Source organism: Dasypus novemcinctus, chromosome 18 (genome assembly GCF_030445035.2).
Source record: "Dasypus novemcinctus isolate mDasNov1 chromosome 18, mDasNov1.1.hap2, whole genome shotgun sequence".
NCBI lineage: Eukaryota > Metazoa > Chordata > Mammalia > Cingulata > Dasypodidae > Dasypus > Dasypus novemcinctus.
The window spans coordinates 43,328,176-43,349,251 of NC_080690.1; the positions used below are offsets into that span (position 1 = coordinate 43,328,176).

The following is a 21,076-nucleotide window of genomic DNA, read 5'->3' on the forward strand; positions in this document are numbered from 1 at the left end:
AGAGAGGCTGAGGCACAGCAATGAAAGATTTTCCTTTTTCTAAGGAAATTCAAAAGGACTTGAAATAAAATCCCAGAGGATTTTATTGTCACAGTCAGTTGCTATGTTACACAGATGAAAAGTAAAAACACTGATGCTGAGCTGCTATTTACGTTTTAAAAATCCGAAATAGAGCATTCTGAATCATGAAAAATCAAACTACTCACCCCTCTCTTCTAACTTCTAAGGCACAACCAAAATGGAAAAATAAAAGGATAGTGAAATGGACATTAAACTCTGTTGCTGAAAAAAACAGTGAAAAAGGTCCACATACTTGAGTACAAAAAGCACAATCCAAGAATGTGAAGTCCCTTTTCTGCAATAACTACTCACAGGACTGTAGAGAGTCAATTTTCCATCAAGGGCTCCTGTTTCCTTGTTGTTAAATGAGGGTATTATGTCAAATTATCCCAGGGTCCTGCCAACCTGAGTTTGTGTGTATAATGGTATATATATTTTCCAATTTCACATTAAGGATAAAATGGGTCTCTTTCCAACTTTAAAATTCTATGTTGTGTCTCACATTAAAAATAAATTAAAAGCAAATGTGAAAGGACCAATTTATTGTTTTGAGAGAAAATGTCACCCCCTATTGTTATTTTTATAATTTGACTTTTTAAATGAAATGGAAACTCTCCAAAACATGACAGAATATAAAACTTTAAAGCAAAGTAAACATCTTTTTAAACTCAAATTCCACACTGAAATACAAATGTGTCAACATGTAAGGCTGAAACGGTCAGACCTTAAGCCAGAAATGAAAGCCTTAAAGTATTTTTATTTCTTTAAAAAATTAAAATGACACCCATTATCCGTGTGGAATCTAAGCTCTCTCTTGATATAGAGGTGGAGTGGACCTAACCATCCCGGGGTCCACTGGATGGATGAATAGTGTATGGATTAAAGTGGACTTGCTGATATTCTACTATGGAACTACTGTGATTAGTAACGGAAGAAACTGTAGCATTGATGTGGAGAAAGTGGCCATGGTAGCTGCTGAGGATAGGGAGAGGGAAGAAGAGACATGATGTGGGGGCATTTTCAGGACTTGGGAGTTGTCCTGGGTGGTACTACAGGGACAGATGCTGGACATTGTATGTCCTGCCATGGCCCACTGGGTGGACTAGGGGAGAGTGTAAAGTACAATGTAAACCATTATCCATGTGGAGCAGCAGTGCTCCAAAATGTGTTCACTGAATGCAATGAATGTCCCACGATGATGAAAGAGGTTGTTGATGTGGGAGGAGTGGGGTGAGGGGTATATGGGGACCTCTTAAATTTTTTGAATGTAACATTTAAAAAAAAAAAAAGAAAAACAAACAAACAAAAAGAAAAACAAAAAAACTATAATAAAAAGTTTTATGGCTTTACTTTTTACATTAAACCATCTTATCAGCTTTGGAATGGATTTTGGTATGTTAGGTAAGATAAGGTTCTAACCTCATTAATTTTCTTCAAAGTATTTAAATAATCTATATATCACCATCAGTTCCTGAAATTTCCCTGATCATGTATTGTTTCAAGTTCTTATGTGTATGGTAGGGTCTTTTCTGAGTTACCAATATCCTGCAATTAATTATACTATGCAAGTACCAAACTGTTCCACCGAGTTCTTAACTCAGTGATTGTAATTTTCCTTTTTAGACTATTTGATTCTTTTTACAGATTCAAAGTCTCTGAAAAAATTCTCCATCCTGTCATCTAATAGTAAAGTCTGTGTCTAATAACTCCAATATTTAGGGGGCAGTGGTGGTTGGGAATCTATTTTTATGTCTGTGTTTCCTCTTGATTCTCAGTTGTTTGGTCCTCTCTCCTAGTAATTTTTAAATAAAAAGACAGATTTTGTACATAAATCCCTATAGAAACACTTTGAGGCTCAGAATGATGTTATTTTCTACTCTTCAGGAGGATGCAACTATTTCTGGTTTGCTTTTACTCCTAAGGTATAGACTTTAAAGATGGTTATCTGAAAGCCTGAGGTGTTTCTCAGGATCCCTTCTCCTTGCAGGTCCTGACTCCAATTTTTGACATGTCAGGTATATGAGACTGCCAAAAGCTCTGTTTGGATTCCCACTGAAATCCTCAGTGATTGTGATTTTAAACCAATGTATTATTTTAGGAAGAACTAACATCTTTTAATATTCAGTCTTTCCATCCAAGGATATGGTTTATTCCTTCATTTACTAAATTTTATCTTACACTTTTATCAAAATTATATAGGTAGGAAGCAGATGTGGCTCAATCAGTTGGGTGCCCACCTATCACATGGAAGTCCTGGAGTCTCCTAAAAAAAGAAGATGCCATAATCCAGCAGATGCTGCAGTCGGCAGGGAGCAGATGTGGCTCAGGCAGTTGGGCCTCTCATGTGGGAGGTCCCGGGTTCAGTTCCCGGTGCCTCCTGGAGGAGGTATGCAAACAATGAGCAGACAGACAAGAGAACTGTGGGGGGGGGGGGGGGGGAGGGGGCAAGTAAATAAAAAAATAAAGGAAAAAAAATTATACAGTTTTTTTGTTCAGTTTATTTCTTATAAAGCTTAGAAAAATATCTAGGTGCTCTTGGAATGGGGAAGAACATTTTAAATGTAAAAGCAATAGCAGACTTCTGGTTAATATGATAAACACATATACTTAATTCCTATCTTTCCAGAAATCTCACTAAAATGATGGCAGAAAAATAAGGGTTAAGTATAAGCCCACTAGGACACAGAGAACAGGAGAGGAGACACCAGTGAATGAGATACTTTTAAAAATTTTGAAGTAAGTACAACAGATGGAGAGGAGTAACTAACTTAGCAGAGCAGAGGAATGTGCCATCTAAGGGACTACAAACATCCTTCCAAAGCCCTGAGAGACTCAGGACTCTGAGGGCAAGATACTGCTGGCAAGAGAGAAGGGGACTATAAACAGTAACTTGGTTGACACTCTACATATAAAATGCCTGGCTCCAAAACTTCCTCCTCCTTCCCTAAATAGGAAGTTATTATCTGCTTCCATTTTTCTACCTTTGGGGAGACAAACAGCTTATCTTCTGGTCAAAGACTCCATACTCAAGGGTTTAAGGCATAGGAAAAAGCAGAAAACAAGGATTAAAAAATGGAGTAAGTGAAAGGCTATACACTATACAGCAGGACTGCCAGCTCCCTTCCCCAACTCTGCTCAAACCTCGTTTTTGCAAATGAGGAAGCACCTCAGACAGGAGGTTAGATGTTTATTTTCTGGAGAAACAGAAGAGTCTCAGAGAAGTGTCAAAGAAAAGACCTCCAGTCCTGATAATCACATTGGGTGCCTCCCCCCAAAAATGGGCCCTTGTCATTAGACCATCTTATAAGTGATCTCAACAAGACAAGAATTTTGCCCCAAACACATAGCATTCAAAAAACTTTTTACTCCCTTACTCTTAAAAATTGAATGGATGACCAATGGAATAAAATTGAGAGTACAGAAATAAACCTATATATCTCAGGCCAACTGATTTTTTTGTGTGTGCCTATTTAACTCTTTTATTCTTTATCAGGAATAAAGATTTACAAAAAAGAAAAAACCTTCTTAAAAACATGGAATAATTGATGAATTTGGATGTCGTCCTCACATAGGGGCCATGCTAATCTCTGTATTGTTCCAATTTTAGTATATGTGCTGCTGAAGCAAGTGCCCAACTGATTCTTGGCAAGGGTTTCAAGGCTACTCAAAGGGGAAAGAATTTCTCTTCAACAAATGGTGCCAGGGAAACTGGACATACACATGCAAAAGACTGAACATGGACCCTTACCTTAATAACATATACTATTAAACTCTTATGCCTTCATGAGTACCTATTATGTGAAAGACCCTGTGAGATGAATACAATTTTTATAGGAAACAAGACATGGAAGTCCACGATGGACTACAATCTGAGTAGTTTATATAAAGGGTCACAAAAAGATGCTGAAGAAGATAAATGCTATTTTTGGCCTCTGTGATTTAAAAGAGCTAGGCCTTGAAGTCTGGAAAGACATCAAAGTCCAGAGGCCTTAAAAGAATATTCCAGGTAGAGGGAATGGCATGCACAGAGGAAAAGAAGTCCCACACAGTTCAGAACATGGTAATTAATTTGTATTGGCTGAAGCAGAAAGTGTTTAGTAGGAAATAATCATGGACAGAGACTGTTATGGCTAAACAGAGAACCACAGAGAGCTTTTGTAATTTAGGAGCTGTGAAGATAATGCTGTGAAGTTCTGAGTGGAACAAGGAATATCTCCAGAATGGATGTTACTGTGGAGTAGAGAAAAGAGCAATGGAACAAGAATTAGCCAACTAGTTACAGAAAGGTTTACGACAAAAACCATTAATAGAACATATATTAAGAAACAAAGCTGTATCTGTGGATTGTCTTAAAAACAGCAACACACTGAAATTCAGAAGACTACCTGTAGACGATCAACATGTACTTTGACTCCTCCAACCACTCCTTTTTTAAAGGCTGCCAGCATATCTAATATGGGGTTGAACCGGCTACCTCTAAAAAATATAAACAAACAATGTGTACATTAAAAATGGAGTGAGACATTAATGATCTAATATTGACTAAGTGTCCTTTACATATGTAGAGTACCTTGCCATACATTAAAAGGGACACCAAAAAGTACAAGGAGATCTTACTCCCAATTTTTTAAAAATAAGGATTTATTATGGTGTTCGGCATTACTGGGTTCTGGGGCAGGTAGGCCATGGCCAAGGATTGTGTCTCTACCCATACGGACAGCAGTACTCTCTCTCTGTAGAAGGCACTAAGCTCCTCCTCCTCAAATCTTCCTCCCCCAAAACCGGCACTACCCAACACCATTATTTATTATTAAAAAGTGACATGCAGCTCGGGCACACGTCTTGAACCAAATGCCATGGGCTGGGCAGTTTTGATGGGAAGTACATTTGCCAGCCCTCGTGTTTCTACTGATTACTGAGATATCACCTCTCTTGGGACCTCTCTTCTCCCCTGGAGTGTTCTAAGTGATAGATGGCATAAAGAGTTAATAGTACCCTGTCATAATGCTCTCCCACCACCGCCCTGGTGTGGGCTTGTCTGGATTATGAGTCCATATCCTAGTTGCTGGTTGGCACAGGTGTTGGCTGTGGATGAGGTGGGTACTTGGTCTAGCTTGGTCAAGCAATAGGCACACAGCCCTTTGAGCTATGAGCTGGTTAAAGGACACTACTTTCCTCTTGCCCCTGTCCCCTGGTGCACCTCACTCCTTTTATCAACCTACCTTATATTGTCTTCACGGATGAGAACAAGGAAAAGAGGACGTCCATGCATTTTCCAGTATTGCTTAATGAACTGTAGGGCATTCTATCAAAATATAAGAATGAGATAGGATGTAATGGCATGGTATAAAAGTGATCAAGATGCTTAACCATTGGTGACAAAGAGCCAACAAAACTCTTATGTATCAAAACACATTCACAACCAAACCCTGGATAAAGCAGGTAATGAAATATTCTAATGGGGTGCTTGGGTAAATGCAAGTTAAGCTGGAAACAATTTTGATTTCAAACTTTGTTCTTAAAAGTAATTACATATGTTTTAAAGCTTTTTTTTTTTTTTTTAATTTTGCCCAATAAATACAACTCAAGTGGTCCCATAGGGAAAAACCCTTCCCAGGGTTATCATTTAGAAGACTTATTCTCACTCCATATAACTGTACATTTATGTTAGAGTGGGAAGAAGAAAGTGGACCGAACCTATACAGACCATTGTGTGGGCCTTCTTTATGTATTAATTCATTTAATTCTCAGAAAAGAATTACCCAATTTTACAGATGAGAAAATGGATGCACAGAGAAGTTATGTAACTTGCTCAAGATCACTTAGCTAGTAAATGGTAGAACCATGATTGAACAAAGGCACTCTGGCTCCAGACTTTATCCTTTTAACCACGATTCTAAGCACCTACATTGCAAGTGTGAAGGGGAAAAATTTTAACTCACTGGGAGTTATGAGTTAATTGAGGTTTGACTGGACACTCTTCATAAATAAAATTATATCACTAATTAAACTTTTGGTCAAATGGAAACATTTGTATGAACATGGTTTCCAGAACAGTACCCCCTCTGCTTTTACAAACGATATCCTTTCATTTTATTACTAGGAAGTCATAATAAGTCAAGTCATACAACCTTATTTAAGATAGACTTCATTTATTATTCTAATGCTGCAAGTAATTTCACTCTCCAAAGCTGTGTGGGTGTTGCTTTACTCTAGTATTTTATACTGTGTTAACCCAGCATCATAGATTCCCAGAAGCACTCAATTTAATACCACATGATAAAGTCAGTGGAAAGAAAGTCATCCCATTTCAATAAAAATATGTTTAGAAAATACCTTTATGTCATCTATCAGCAATAAAACATCTTGCGACATGTAGAAATCACTTAGGTCAAAGATGATGGGATAAGAAACCACAGTCTTTCCTAGAATGCGATAAATCTGTAAGGGATAATTAAAAAAAATACAAAACATATCAAAAGGCAAGGGTACAAAACTGTAAGTCTTAATAAAAATTAAAATTGATTTTTAATTCTGAATAAGCAAATAAAATATTAGCTTGTGAAATACACATAATATTAAGACATTTTTAGTTTCTTGATAGAATTAGTACACGGATAAAGTATTTCACTTATAATATGATGGAAAAGACCTGTTTTATATTATTATTATCAGGTATTTTAGAAGCCAAATACTTACTCATTCCTAGAAGATATGTGAAGCATAATGCAAAACAAGATATATTTGCAGAAAATAATAATAATTCAGTTAATTAGCCCAAGTATATAATAAAATGTAAGGATGGATGCATTGAAGTGTCGCATTTGAGCATGTGGTATTATAATCTGAGCAATGCACCAGGAGGAACGTTCATGAGCACCTTTGATGTACCAAGGCAGCCAATGGGCCTATCTGGCCTTCCGGAGAGTCCTAACTTTTCATTGATACCGAGGTGGAAATAAGCCTGTAAGACACAAATTTGTAAATACGGGTCAGGCAAAAATCCATGCTTATACATTTTACCCTTTTCTCCCCCCTGGCAATTGACCTGATGATTTCTGATCTTTCTAGAATGGACATGTAGAAAATCAGCTAGCCGATGATGTCAAATTAGATTTTGGGACCCTGAGCAATTTGAGAGCAACATTTTTGTTGATCCACTTACTAACAATCTAGAATTAGAGACTGCTGTTCTGTTGTCCTAAATATAAAATTTGCATGGCTCTGATTCCTAAAAGAACACACAAGAGACAAATGTTTCCTTTATGATAAAAAGTCTGGCTATTTCAAAGTTTTAAAAAACGCAGCCATATAGTTCCCATTAGATTTCCACCTTCAAGTATTTTCCATCAGAATGAAAATGTCTTTATAATTTTTCTAATTATATGAACTTTATGAAAGATTCAAACCATGTCAAAAGTGAATGGTATTGTCTAGTCACAGAACCTCTTAGGCAACAACTGCTTCACTTTGGTATATGCTGAAGGGGTATAATGTATTGTGTGATCGCTAAGAAACACTAAAAGTAAAGATACTTTACTTAGGTTATAGATTCTAAAAGTACACAGATAAATATATACTCATGTATATACATATATCCATGTGTGCATATTTATATAAATAGGTTCATTTATTACATAATCTGTTTAGTGTTTAATTTTTAAAATTTAATGTTGTGATATTCCAGTTTCAGGATAGTAAACAGAGTTTATGCATTTATCCTTCATTTGAACGTTGAAATGACTGAAGAAATATAAACGGTGAAAAAATATCTGTAAAAGTCTTAGATAACAGGGAAGAGTGCCACAGTGGAACAGAATCTTCAAGGAATTTCTAGAAGGTAAAAGTGAATAGACTTGGAATGAATTAATGAGAGTAAGAACTAAGCACTTAATCTACTCAAGAAGCTGCCTTACTTTATTTAAAACCTAAACCCTAATCAAGGTGGTTTCCAATTTTTTATTATTTAAAAAAATAATTCAATAAACATCTTTGTACAATATACTATGGTATATTTATTTTTGCAGGAAACTTCCTAGACTTGCTGGAACGATAATGCCAGGTTGATCACCCTCCAAAAATAATGTACCAGTTTTCATTAGCATCAACAGTACATGGGCATTTCTGTCAGCCTCTTGGGTGAAAATGATATTTGGTATTAGTGTCAATTTACTGAATTCAAATACTTTGTGGCTGTGCATTTTTCCATAGATATGACGGCTCTTTGTAAGTTCTATTTTTGTTTTAATTTTCCTTTTTCTACAGGGTACTTGTCATTCTTTTTGATTTGTAAGAGATCTTAGTATATTAAGAATATTACCCTTTGTAATAGTTATAGCAGATACTTTACCCAGTTTACTCCTCTTCAATTTTGTTATGCAATGTAGAATGACTGAACAGTAGGTCAAAAATCATTTTAGTACATGGTATTTCAATCTGAACACTGCTCTAATAGGAAATACCACAAGCACATTTGATTGACCAAGTTGTTCATGGCATCTTCAGCTATAGTTAAATTTGTCACTCTTTTTCTGAATGGCTTTTTGTCATTGGTATCATTGTCAGAAAGGACTTCCCCAACAGTTGCAAAAATATTCTTTTTTTTCTAGAGTTAGATATTCAAATCTTTAGTCTGTCTGAATTAATTTTTGCATTTGATGAGAAGCAGAAATCTAAACTAAAATTTCCTAAATGGAAAGTCAAAGGAACTGTCTTCTACACAATCTACTGATTGTGATTCAAACTGATTTAAAATAACAACTTCATGGTATGCAAAATTAACGTCATTGCCAGAGCTCTCTATTTATTCTGTGATTGTGTATAGATTCTATTATGTCAATGTTCCTGGGTAACAGTATACCCCTTGAGTTAGCATTGTGCCTACCCTAGCAGTGATGCTAAGGAAATACTTGATGGACTAAAGAGCAATTGAACACACTCTTGAACCAGGAGTGCTTGTGAATACTGATTCTGGAATGGCAATTATTTTAGAAGTCAACTACCTAGAAAACATTATATTGTGTAACTGCCCTGAAATTAGAGCACACAGCACTAGGTGGAGCACCCTTCCCCTCAAATAATTTCAATTTTTCAGAAATAAATGTATGTTAAACTATTTTAGATTTCTTCTTTAAGTTGAGCAATTATATTAATCAACTGTGCACAAGTTAAAATGTACTGATATAGGTAGAATTCCATTAAATATTCTATACAGTAAAAGGATCCTGCTTAACTTTCTGAACCTAGTTATAACCAATTAAATGGGACAATTAAACAGACATACCTGGAATGTTCCCTGTACTCTAGGATGCAGAAAATACTATCCCCATGTTATACACATTCACACCTTTAGTTTACTGAAATATCTAACTAATTAATACCATAGGTCCTTGGTTTTTACTCTAGGGCTGCAAAGCAGATCAGAATCCTGTTATTAAAAAGATTCAGATGTCCCATGAGGAAAACCACACCACAGTCACCACATCGTGAAACTTGAATTACACACAGTAAAAGCTCTTTTCAGCTGCCTGCTTTCATATCCTCTTCAGTTGGCTGAAGGAGGGTGTGATTTTTCAGGAAAGGATCAGCTGTTGGCATATAAATATGTGAGCCAGCTAAGATTTGAGGGAACACCTTTACTTTTAAAAGGTAGACTTATAAGAAGCAGTATGTTAGGCAGTACAACTAAAAACATGACTATCAAAAAGCAACTAGCTTGAATACAGAGGCTACAGGAAGCTACTACTGATCAGTCTGTCTTCTTAGACGCAGTCACACACCCAAAGAATGCATCACTTGTTAACACCATCTTTAAAACAGCAAAATATAAAATTTGTCAGGATCTACTACAAGTCTTCACCTTACTCTGCAAGAGAATGCTTACTACCACCTCTTTGTACCAATATCTATTATAGGACTTAACAAAGTGATTGCAATTAACTGTTTTTTTTCTGTTGTACCATGAGACTCAAAGATCACTGAGAAAAGGGTCTAAGTCTTTCTGTCAGAGTGCCCTACACAGTACTCTGCACATAGTTGGTGTTTGCTGATGAATGAAAGAATGAATGAAAAGCCACACTCAGATCATTTGCTTGCCTTATTGATCTTTCTACCTTGAGTGCATGTTACTTGTTAACGAGTATACTCTTCTACAGTCAAAAAGAGTGTTAAAAACGATGATAATACAAGTTAGACCTGAAAAAACAGATTTGAGTTAATTTCTTTGAGGGCATGGCTATCAAAGAATAACCTTTGGGGGAGCAGATGTGGTTCAAGTGGTTGAGTGCCTGCTTCCCACATGGGAGTTCCTGGTGCCTCCTAAAAATTAAAAAAACAAAACAAAACAAAAAACAAGCAAAGAAACAAAAAATCCAACTCAGGGGAGCCAATGTGGCTCAGCGGTTGAGCGCTGGCTTCCCACCTGTACCTTAAAGAAAAAAAAAAGTATATCAGTAGAAATAGCCTACAACTGAACAATAACAATACAGAGTGCGAGCCTTAGATTTTGGCATTCTTTTCTCCCCTTGACTTGTAAATCATCAGTTCTTTCTTGGTCTTATTTATTCTCTTGTCCCTTCCTTCATCATAAAGAAAATAAAAAACAAACAAAAAAAAACACCTCTATCATTTACATCTTGGTGTGATTTTAAAGTGTTACCAGGGCCTTGGGGTCCTTGCATTTTCAGCTTTATTTCTCTAAAGGGCTCCAGATTTTTTAGAGGAGATTTAAGGACTCTTAAAGAGCTGGTACCCTGTAAAGCCCAACCTGATTACCAGCAACTATGGAGCCCCACATTCCCCTCAAAAATGTATACCCCACTCCTCTAAACCATCTATTACTGCAGCAACAAGACTCTGACCACAACCATTGATATCAACCTATTCAATTTAACCATGATTATTTGAGACATACTATTATAAATACTTCCACCAAACACTGAGTAGGTTTTCCTGCATTTCAACAATTATCAAACAAAAATGGCTATTTTTGAATAACTAGTCAGAGTCAACAATCCCAAACATAGCACTATATGGAAAAGGCCTCTAAAGTCACATTTTAATCCAATCCCAGCTAGATACATAACTGCAAAGAAAAACCTGGCTATTACTTTATAATTACTTTGAGACCCAGCAAACCTAAGGGGCAGGAATTACTACAGACTCTAAATAGTAAGGCAAAACATAAAAGGGAAATAGTGATTACCAAAAATATTTAGATATGAAAAGCTTTCTTCAAGAGGGGAAAACTGATTTAAGGATCAGTTTACGCATGATGACTAATTTAAGGCTAATTTGTTATTTAAGTGCTCAGTCTAAGTTAAGTATTATACTTTATGAAGGAGGAGGAAACAATGTCCAAGCACACCAATGCAGTAGATTTCTTAGTAACAATGCCCAATAAAGAGGGCTTCTTAATTTAATTAGAAAGGTTTTCAGATTAAAGGATCCTTCTCAGAACTGGATTAAAATTATGTGACTTGTATGTAAACTAAGAAAAATCATCATGCTCTAATACCTCCCCCAAAGTAGAAAGCAGAGGCTGAATCACTTACTTTCACGAGCTCCTGCTGAGGCCATATCTGAATAGGTTCTACCTGTTGAGGAGTTTGAGTTTGAATACCATATGTGTTGAGAAAAACTTGAAGCCTAATGAACATAAGAAAAAAAAGAAACATTTTTAGACAATACATCCATAGTTTAGGAAGTGGAATGACAAGGATAAAAGGGAAGAGTATGTACAACTTGGGGCACACTATGAATTTGTTAATGTCAATTATAAGCCATTCTCACTTGGATTCTCTATGAAGTGTCAAATGAATGCTTTGGAGGGGTGGCAGGGAAAAAAAGCAGTGATGTTGGGAATCCCTGTCTTCTATTTATACTAATTTCTCAAAACAACACTCCAGGAAACACTGGCACTAGTCAGTCTTTAAGAGTCATATTTACTAAAACAAATTATTATTTTTTTAAATTAAAGGAATGCTGTGCTAGCACTTAAAATGACATTAATGACATCTTTGAAATCCTGTTAAGGGATCTCTGAAATTAATCCTTGCACCATACTCAACATTGAAAATAAAGGAGTCATTCCCTACTTCTCCCTCCCCAAATAAAAGAACACACCACCCATCTGGATTTCATACCGTTGGCTTTCTGCTACAAGCGCTACATGAACTACCAAATCATTTTCCAGTGGGCCCTGTAATACAGAATAAGGGAGGGGGAAAACATTTTTAAAAGATCTGGTCATCATTAGATACAATGGGAATCGAGGACAACATAAACCATCTCTAATCAGTTCATTAAAATGATGGACAAAGGCTGGCTCTAAGCAGCTTCCTCTTTCCTTGCTTTTTGCTGCCTACTAATCAGTTTGATGGCATAGACAAAGTAATGGAACACCAAGGAATGGAGAGCCATAAATCTCACCACCAGAGGGACTAGCTTGTCAAGGCTATTTTGAATGAAGCAGAAGAGTAGTTTGGGGACTGAAAGTCATTTTCCATCACTTAGCTCTGGAATGAGGAGGAGAAACTAAAAATAAAACCCCAATCTACGTATTCTCTGTAAAAATAAAAATAACAAAAAAAAGATATTGAATTAAAATTGTTCATTTGATATCTTAACCACATATAAAGCTATTCCTTTTCTTGTTAGCTAATTTTCCTTTGGCACCTTATACATCAAAACAGCTTTATTCTAATATATAGTTCCTGTGGTACAGATGAATTACCCAATTGACTATATAATTAACACTATCTTCATCAAATACAAGCTGATTGACTTAACAGTTTTAATCAAAGGTAGTGTTGGATATTTGCTATTCCCAATGTGTGGAAAAGATTCGCTGTAACATGTTATACATTGTTAAAATGAACCCAATTTTGAGCCTGTGTGTAATTAACAGAGAGCATTCAGAAGCACCAATAAATTACAGTATTAGGGAACTCTAAAATACTGATCAAATATAACTTCTTTATAGTAATGAATCCATTTCCCAAAAGAATGCTGTAAAACATTTGATTTACCACATCAGTTCCTCTCTATGGCATGCAATATGCCACTAGACTGTATGGATGATAGAAAGCAAGAAACACCAGGATACATATATTAGCAGTAAATATCATACAATCAAATGTATGATTCCCAGAATCATCATGAAAATGCCATTTCAGGCAGATTTTCATGTGATGTAAATGAATACACCAGGAAAAAATACGATGTAACAATTCAACAAAAATAAATAACACTAAAATGTTATAAATTCTATTTTATTTGATAAAAATATTAGAACTTAATGTTTCTCAAAGGGCTGAGAAAAAAATAGTCTTAAGATTTTTAACAACAAATGCAAAAAACCCCACAAAGCCTTACTTCTTTCTCTTGGATGAAATCTAGTATTTACACAGTCAAAAGGAGGAATAACAGAGTGTATCACTATCTATAATCTAGGAAAATAATGGGATTGTTAAATAAAAAGCAAAGGAAGTCATCTACTAGAATGCAGATTATATTTCGATAATAAACAAGACAGCTCACAGATCCTAACTGGCAAATTGGTATCTTCTTTTTGACTCAACAAGTCTGTTTCTTAGGATAGTTTTGCATCCATTTTGTATGACAGACTAAAATGACCACAACACATACTGAATTATAGTGAGCATCTGGTTAGGGAATTATTAAACATGATTAAAGAATTCCTTCACTTTAAAAACTCAGCATTTTGGAAAGTTCCAATTCATAAACTACCTTAATGAGCCTGGGTCTTCAAATCTAGCCCAGGTGGGACCCCTCACCCCACTCTCCATCCAAAGAAAGAATTCAGCACTGGCAATCCTACCCCAAGAACTCTTCCTTTCACTGCCAGAACTGGAATGATCTTCTCCCTGATTTTAGTTCCTTCAAACCACCAACATTGCTGTCTAAAACCTATGAAGTGTCTCTCATACCTTCCTAATAATAAATATCCTTTATTTTGAAGTTATTTTCCCTAACAATATTATAATATTTTCTGCTTTCAGGTTCACAAAGTGTAGTATGTATATGTATATAAATATGTATGTCTATATATATACACATAGTCAAATCCTGTGTGGTACTAGTACTGACCACTTAACATGCATTCATGCAGTCACTTGTTCTACCAATGCTTGCAGCATACTAATGTTTAATGGCTCCATGCTACACCCTGATGTTATAAAGTGAATATGGCCCAGTGCCCCTTCTCGAGAAGTTTGGAATTTATTAGGAAGGATGGACAACAGATAAGTTTTCACACGTTGTTATTATCATGTAAAATTATTTCACTGATAAACCTCTTTGGCAGTATATAGCTATACCTCATTAAAAAATGGCTGTAGAGCATTTTGTTATATGGGTATATCAATTTACTTAAAGAATGTTTGCTTTGATGGACATTTAGATGGTTTTCATTTTTTACTTTTACAGCGAATATAGCAATTGTCTCTATCTCAGAGACTTGCTATGAGGATTTAGGGAAAGTTAGCATAGTTATTTCTTCTCTTTTTTTAAAGATTTATTTTTTATTTATTTCTCTCCCCCCCCGCCCAGTTGTCTGCTCTCTGTGTCCATTCACTGTGTGTTATTCTGTGATTGCTTCTATCCTTATCAGCAGCACTGGGAATCTGCCTTTCTTTTTGTTGCGTCATCTTGTTGCGTCAGCTCTCCGTGTGTGCAGGGCCATTCTTGGGCAGGCTGCACTTTCTTTCACGCTGGGTGGCTCTACTTACGGGGTGCACTCCTTGCGTGTGGGGCTCCCCTATGCGGGGGACAACCCTGCGTGGCTCAGCACTCCTTGTGCACATCAGCACTGTGCACGGGCCAGCTCCACACGGATCAAGGAGGTCGGTCCTGGGTTTGAACCTTGGACCTCCCATGTGGTAGGCGGACGCTCTATCCATTGGGCCAAGTCTGCTTCCCAGCATAATATTTCATACACTCAATAAAAAGCAGTAAAACCTGGTGCAGTTGTACTTATACTACTTTCACACCTACTCTACAACAGTTGTTCCTTTTCTCTTTGTGAGATTTGCTAAAAATACCTAGCGTGCCCTAGATGTCACTGACTTCTATATTTCTAAGACATCAGAACGATCCATTATCCCATTTTGAAAATTTCTAACTTCACTTGTTTTCATTTAAAATTTTTAAAGAAAAATCATACATAACCATACAAGATTTCCATACAATGCCCCACCATCAACACCTTACATTGCTGTAACATTATCTGATTTTTATCTAGCTAGCTCTTCCCCAAGGAATTAAAATATCTTTTAAAAGAAATCCTTAGTTGACTCACTACTTGCTTTAACTGCAGTCTGATTTTCTCTCCTTTCTTTTCTTAAACATGGACTATAACTATTTCCTTACCTTCTTCATCTCTAAACCTTGTACTCTGCCTTTAGAGACGGGCAATCCTCACACTTATCTCCTTGGCCTTCTATTTATTCCAAGTCTTTTTTACTTCTCTCTCTCTCATTGATCTCATTCACTCTGGTAGCTTTAATTATTACTTCAAGGCTGATGATTACATGTCTATATTTCTAGTCTTTACTGCTCATAATCATTCACTTATCTTGCCTCTCACAGAGTGGAAAGATGACAGGTTTTAGAATTGAAAGACCCACGTACAAGGTCCATCTCATCACTTCCGCCAGCATGATCCTAGGTATCTATCTAATCGGTACCTTAAACTTAGCATGCCCCAAATCCCAAAGCATTCGTTTTCTCAATGAAAGGCTCAATACTATATACTCACTTGCTGTGATCAAAAAATGTATAAGCCATCCTTGATTCCTCTTTTTCCCTCACACCTCATAATAAATAACAGATTTAAAAAATAGGCAGGTATTGAGCACCAGGTAGCTATATTAAAATCATTTATTCATCAAAACACCCCTATTAAGAAGGTTACTACAATTATTTTCATTTACTGATTAGAAAGCAGACACAGAGTGGTTAAAAAACTTATCCAATATCTTATAGCTAATAAGTGGCAAGGTAGGGGTTAAAACCTGGGCAATATAATCTGTTTCTTAACCATTAATATGCTGTAAATCATTGACAAGTTCTTTTGGTTCTATTTCCAAAATATATCTCAAACACACCACTTCTCTCCATCTCCCTTGCCCTTCTCAAGTCATCTTCATCTTTCACTTGGTCAACTAACTGCTCTACTGACCTGGGTCTTGCCCCATCTATTCACAGCTGTCCATCCTGCAAGCAGCAATGAGGATGGCTTTTTAAAAGGGTAAATCAGATCATGCTGCCATACTACAACATATATATATATACATACTATACCCATACACACTTTTGGCTCCCTATCACCCAAAGACTAAGATGTAAATTGCTTACCACAGGCTTTAAGGCATACATAAGCTAGCTGCTGCCTACTTCTTTTTCATTCACCCTTCCCTCCTTCACTATGTTTCAACCACACTAGACTTTTCTCTGGCACTTTAATATGCCAACTGTGTTTCCATCACAGAAGCTTTGGACTTGCTGCACATCTATTTTAAAAGTTTCCCCTTCAAATTGTTGTATGACTGTCTACTCATTGTGTATCATTATCCCTTCCTCACAGATGCCTCTAACCATCATGGCCAAAGTTGTTTCTCCAGCCCCTCTCTATCACTTTACCTTATTTTGTCTGCTTCATAGTACTTGGCTCCAGAAATTATATCACACTATTTATTTTTAAGTTCATTGTTATTCTTTCCCACCAGTAAGCTTCCTGAAGGCAGAGACCTTGGACTACCTTGTCACTGCTATATCCCCAGTGGATCTTCCTGGCACATAGTAGGTGCTTACTATTTGCTGATTGATTGCCTGGGCAAGTTTCTCAACTGTGTGTTTATCTAAAAATGGGTACAAGCAACAAAAAGGCTGCCTACCACACAGGGGAGGATTAAACTAAAAGAGGATACATAAAATATTTACAAACTTTGATCTAAATGAATGGTATTTATGCTATTGTTCGCTGTTTGATCTTTTATTGTCACTTAGCCAAGCCACAGTTTCATCATCTGTAAACTGGGAATAATAAAAGATGTCTATTCACAGGGTTATGAGAATATAAAACATTTACCGAATATAAATAAGCATTTACCAGTGTATGCATATAGTAAATGCAAAAAAACATTAGCTCTTTCATCAGTTTCAGTAATACAACCATAACCTTCCTAGGTCATTCTTTGAGCCTCTACTTCATACCTGCCTCAGCTTATCTTCTGTGCTTCTGTCAGGTTAATGTTCTTCTATTAGTGATTTGGACAAAGGAGATGGTACAAAATATTTGTTGAATGAAGAAAGGCGGGTGGATGGGAAAGCAAATATACTCATGTGATACTTAGGGTATCACTTCTCTACTCCAGAACTAGTTTCCCAAATAAAGCTCAAACTTCTTGAGGACCTTTACAATTCAGCTGCTACCTATGCTCCTTGTGTACCTCCCATCTGTCCTTAGAACACTCCACTAGAAAAACTAGTTTACTCACGTACCTCCAAAGTTTATGTCCACTCCAGTATGTAACTGAATTTTGTCTAGGTTCTTTACTATGCTGCAGAAATGAATTTATAGAGCAAATCACATTAATTAGGCCAGTAATTTATTAAGGTAGGAAGGAAAGAGAAATGGGAGAAAATCATGGGTCCCAGGTAGAAAGGAAGGGGCGGAAAAGTGATAAAGCGGGTTGATTTACAGACTACAATTTGCCTTGGTTTACTTGCGTATTTATCCAGGTAAGGATGAAGAAGGTCAGAATAGGGGTCCAAAGACAAGAGAACACAATGGAGAGTTCAGCCTTTGAGCTTGCTTTTTAAACCATTAATTATTCCACCCCTTTGCTAATGGCAGGGGAGGAGTCCCAAGTGTTTGCTGTTTTGATTGATTACCCCACCCTTCAATCACCCAAAAACATTTCAAACTGGATTTCTCACATGAGTTTTCTAGCAGCCATCTTGGAGTTACTGATGTCCACATGGACTTCTTGCAAGGTTCCAGATCCATTTATTGATTCCTCATCTTACTAGCCTGCTTCATTTCTACATTCAGATTAGCCCTTCTGTTCCTCTCTGTCTATCCAGACTCCGACTCACTCTTCTCCTTCAACTCAGTCTCTTCCATAAACTCCCTCCAACAATGGAGTGTCTAGAAATCTTTAGCCCCTATAAGCAAGAGCAGTTATTGTCTGTATGAGTTGCTTGGCACTAGTCAGGGACCAACTCATCACATCTCTTTAGAAAGGCTGTTTAACTTTTGGCATGCTTATGAGTGGACAGTATAACTACAGTATAACTACCTTGAGGGGTCCCTGATACTCACTTTTCCCAGCTAAGACTTGCACAGCATTGTAATATCAAAAGAAAGGCAACTGGTACTCATTTGACAGTTTGGAAGAGGAAGTTTTATAGAATAATCTGCTAAATTAGGCACTATCTGTAATAATATTGCTACTTATTTTAAAATTTAAAACACAGTAACTAAGACATTGCATGTGTATCTGCCTACATTCAAGTTTTAAATCATTCAAATTAGGTCAAAGTAGTATGGCTGGGAGATTTGCAGCTGGGAGCTATAAATAAAACAGTGTCATACAACTTTCAGAAGGCATACTGAGAAACCTTAATGTAAATGTGCTAATGATTTCATTCCTTGTTCTTTTTTTTTAATTTAAAATTTTCAATGGATAATTCATTCACACAGTTCAAAAATTTTAAAATTGTGACATTTTCAGTGTCTCTCCTACCTTTCCATCCATCAAATTTCCTACTGTCTATCAACCAGTTAATTGCAGTGATGATATATGCCTCTTTCCAGACTTTCCTCATACATAAAGGAAAATATGCATTCTTTCTTCCTCACAAAACTAGCATACTGTAAACACTTTTTCTACTTCATAATAATATATCATGATGCTCTTTTCATATATTAGTATATAGTACATGCCCTCTTTTTCTTTATAACCACACGGTATCCTATTTTGTATATGTATCATACTTCCTCATGTCATCTTTTTACAACTTTTATCATTGAAGGCTAGTGAACCCTTTGCACTGAAATCTCTGTCCACTCCCTGTGGTTTTGACTACACAGTGGTACAATCAAATATCAGCTTTTAATTTTGTTTACAGGGAGTAGAACAAGCACTTAATCTAAATCACTCAGTGGCATTACTGCCATACTAGAAGACTGTTAAGAAAAGAATAGTAGGTTTAGATTTTGGGTGGGGATAGTGGGAAAAATCTGAAACTTTTCTAGGAGCATGGCAAGAAAGATACAGAGATGTCCATTTAAAGCTTATTCATGTAAATAACACGACGGCTTCTTAATAAGGTTTATATTTTATTATTTTATTGCTTAAGTAGGTTTAGTAGCCCAGTTTAAAATGTCAAGGAATTAGTATTTCCTTGACATATATTATTCAAACAAAATGGTGTGAATTTACATAAGAACTCCTATTTTAAAGGCCAGGAAAATTAGGTGTAGAGATTAAATAACTTGCCAAAGGTCTCCCACCTAGTCAGTGGTAGAGCTTAAATCTGATGGCAGTTATGTCCAGATCTGAAGGATACAGGAGGTATTTCACAGATTATACACTATTTGCTTTTGCGGTTGGAGGAATGAGTTGCATTCAGGGGGAGCAGGGTGGTGGAAAAAAAAGGCTTTGCATCTCTAAGAGTCCACTCTTCATCCACTTGAGATCTCATTTTCAATATTAAGAAAACACTTCAAGGGTTGTCTATAAATCACCTAATTTCTTTTCTGCTTTTTGTTGATATATGGTTATTTCCTGGCAATTAAAATTTTAAATTAACTCTTCTATTAAATTACCTATAGTATGTAAAACGCAAAATTCTTATTTTTGCAAAATTCCATTAAACCCTGATCTAAGTAGGTATTATTTTTAATATGCCCTGTACTGTATAAAATAATCTGCTGTTGCTGGCTCTTGAGAGAAGGGTGAGAAGGGAGAAAGAGAAGGAAAGGAAGATGAAGTCAACAAATAAACTGGTCACACTCAGCCTTAGCAGGTCTTGCCTCAAGGGCAGTGCATTCAAAGCATTCTATGCCTCTGCTTTGGGGCCTTACAGAACACTCATTTATGCTCATTAGTCTTCATCAGTAGGTCCTGCCAACATGCAGCAATTTTTCTATTAAACTCATTTTTCAAAAAAAAACCTCATTAGCTGAAGAAACCAGGCAGATGATTTTATACATCTCAATTCCAACTGGAGACACAGCACATCCGCAGTATTTCTCCTGCAGGAGCCAAATAACAAGCTACGGCAGTTTGAGCATAGGCATATCCTGATTGGGATACATTGGCATCCTTTTCTGACATTTCCAACTAAGCCAAAGCAATAATGCGGAGAAAATGAATAGGAAAGCAGAGGAGGGTTAAGTAGAAATATCTGAGGAATAACAATATTAAGCATGGCTAATAGGCTAAACTTGGCTGGAGAGTAGTGCTGGCCAGGGAGAAAATTGCGTTTAGGAGCCTTGTATTCATATATAGGATTCATAATTATATGCTTTCTATTTAAGTGGAAAACAAATGAATATTATAAAGTATTCTCAGACATCAGCACTCAGTTTCAAATGCCCAAATGAGTAAATCAGGCAATGCTTTCTGACAGTAGTTCTTTCAATGGCTGTAATTTATTTTGTAGAAAAACACTGAATGCTCTGTCACAATGAATTGATTTGTAAAACTGTTTTCACAACTTTTTAAGCACTTGCTGTAACTGGATGTCTCTATATTTTTATCTTGAAGGAATGACAATGTAAAAATCTTTTTTTCTAAGGTTTTTTTTCTCTCCTCTTCCGCCTGCACCCCCCACCTCCCCGTTTGCTCTCTGTGTCCATTTGCTATGTATTCTTCTGTGTCTGCTTGCATTCTTGTCAGCGGCACTGGGAATCTGTGTCTCTTTTTGTTGCGTCATCTCTTGGCACCACTCCTGGGCAGGCTGCACTTTTTTCGTGCTGGGCGGC

The 21,076-nt window shown here is 36.5% G+C and overlaps 1 protein-coding gene and 1 pseudogene across 16 annotated transcripts in view; both read right to left on the reverse strand.

The window, feature by feature from the left end:
• The window catches only part of PHKB (phosphorylase kinase regulatory subunit beta), a 258,670-nt gene that overhangs the window by 47,894 nt on the left and 189,700 nt on the right, over nucleotides 1-21,076 (reverse strand). For all 16 annotated transcript variants that reach the window (XM_004457055.5, XM_058280056.2, XM_071209177.1 and 13 more), the window contains 6 exons: nucleotides 12,204-12,259; nucleotides 11,613-11,706; nucleotides 6,941-7,024; nucleotides 6,397-6,501; nucleotides 5,283-5,365; nucleotides 4,446-4,536 (listed from right to left, as the gene is read on the reverse strand). In XM_004457055.5, coding sequence (XP_004457112.1) covers nucleotides 4,446-4,536; nucleotides 5,283-5,365; nucleotides 6,397-6,501; nucleotides 6,941-7,024; nucleotides 11,613-11,706; nucleotides 12,204-12,259 — 513 coding nt within the window. The remainder of the gene's footprint in view (nucleotides 1-4,445; nucleotides 4,537-5,282; nucleotides 5,366-6,396; nucleotides 6,502-6,940; nucleotides 7,025-11,612; nucleotides 11,707-12,203; nucleotides 12,260-21,076) is intronic.
• LOC111763812 (U6 spliceosomal RNA) lies at nucleotides 3,588-3,687 on the reverse strand (annotated as a pseudogene).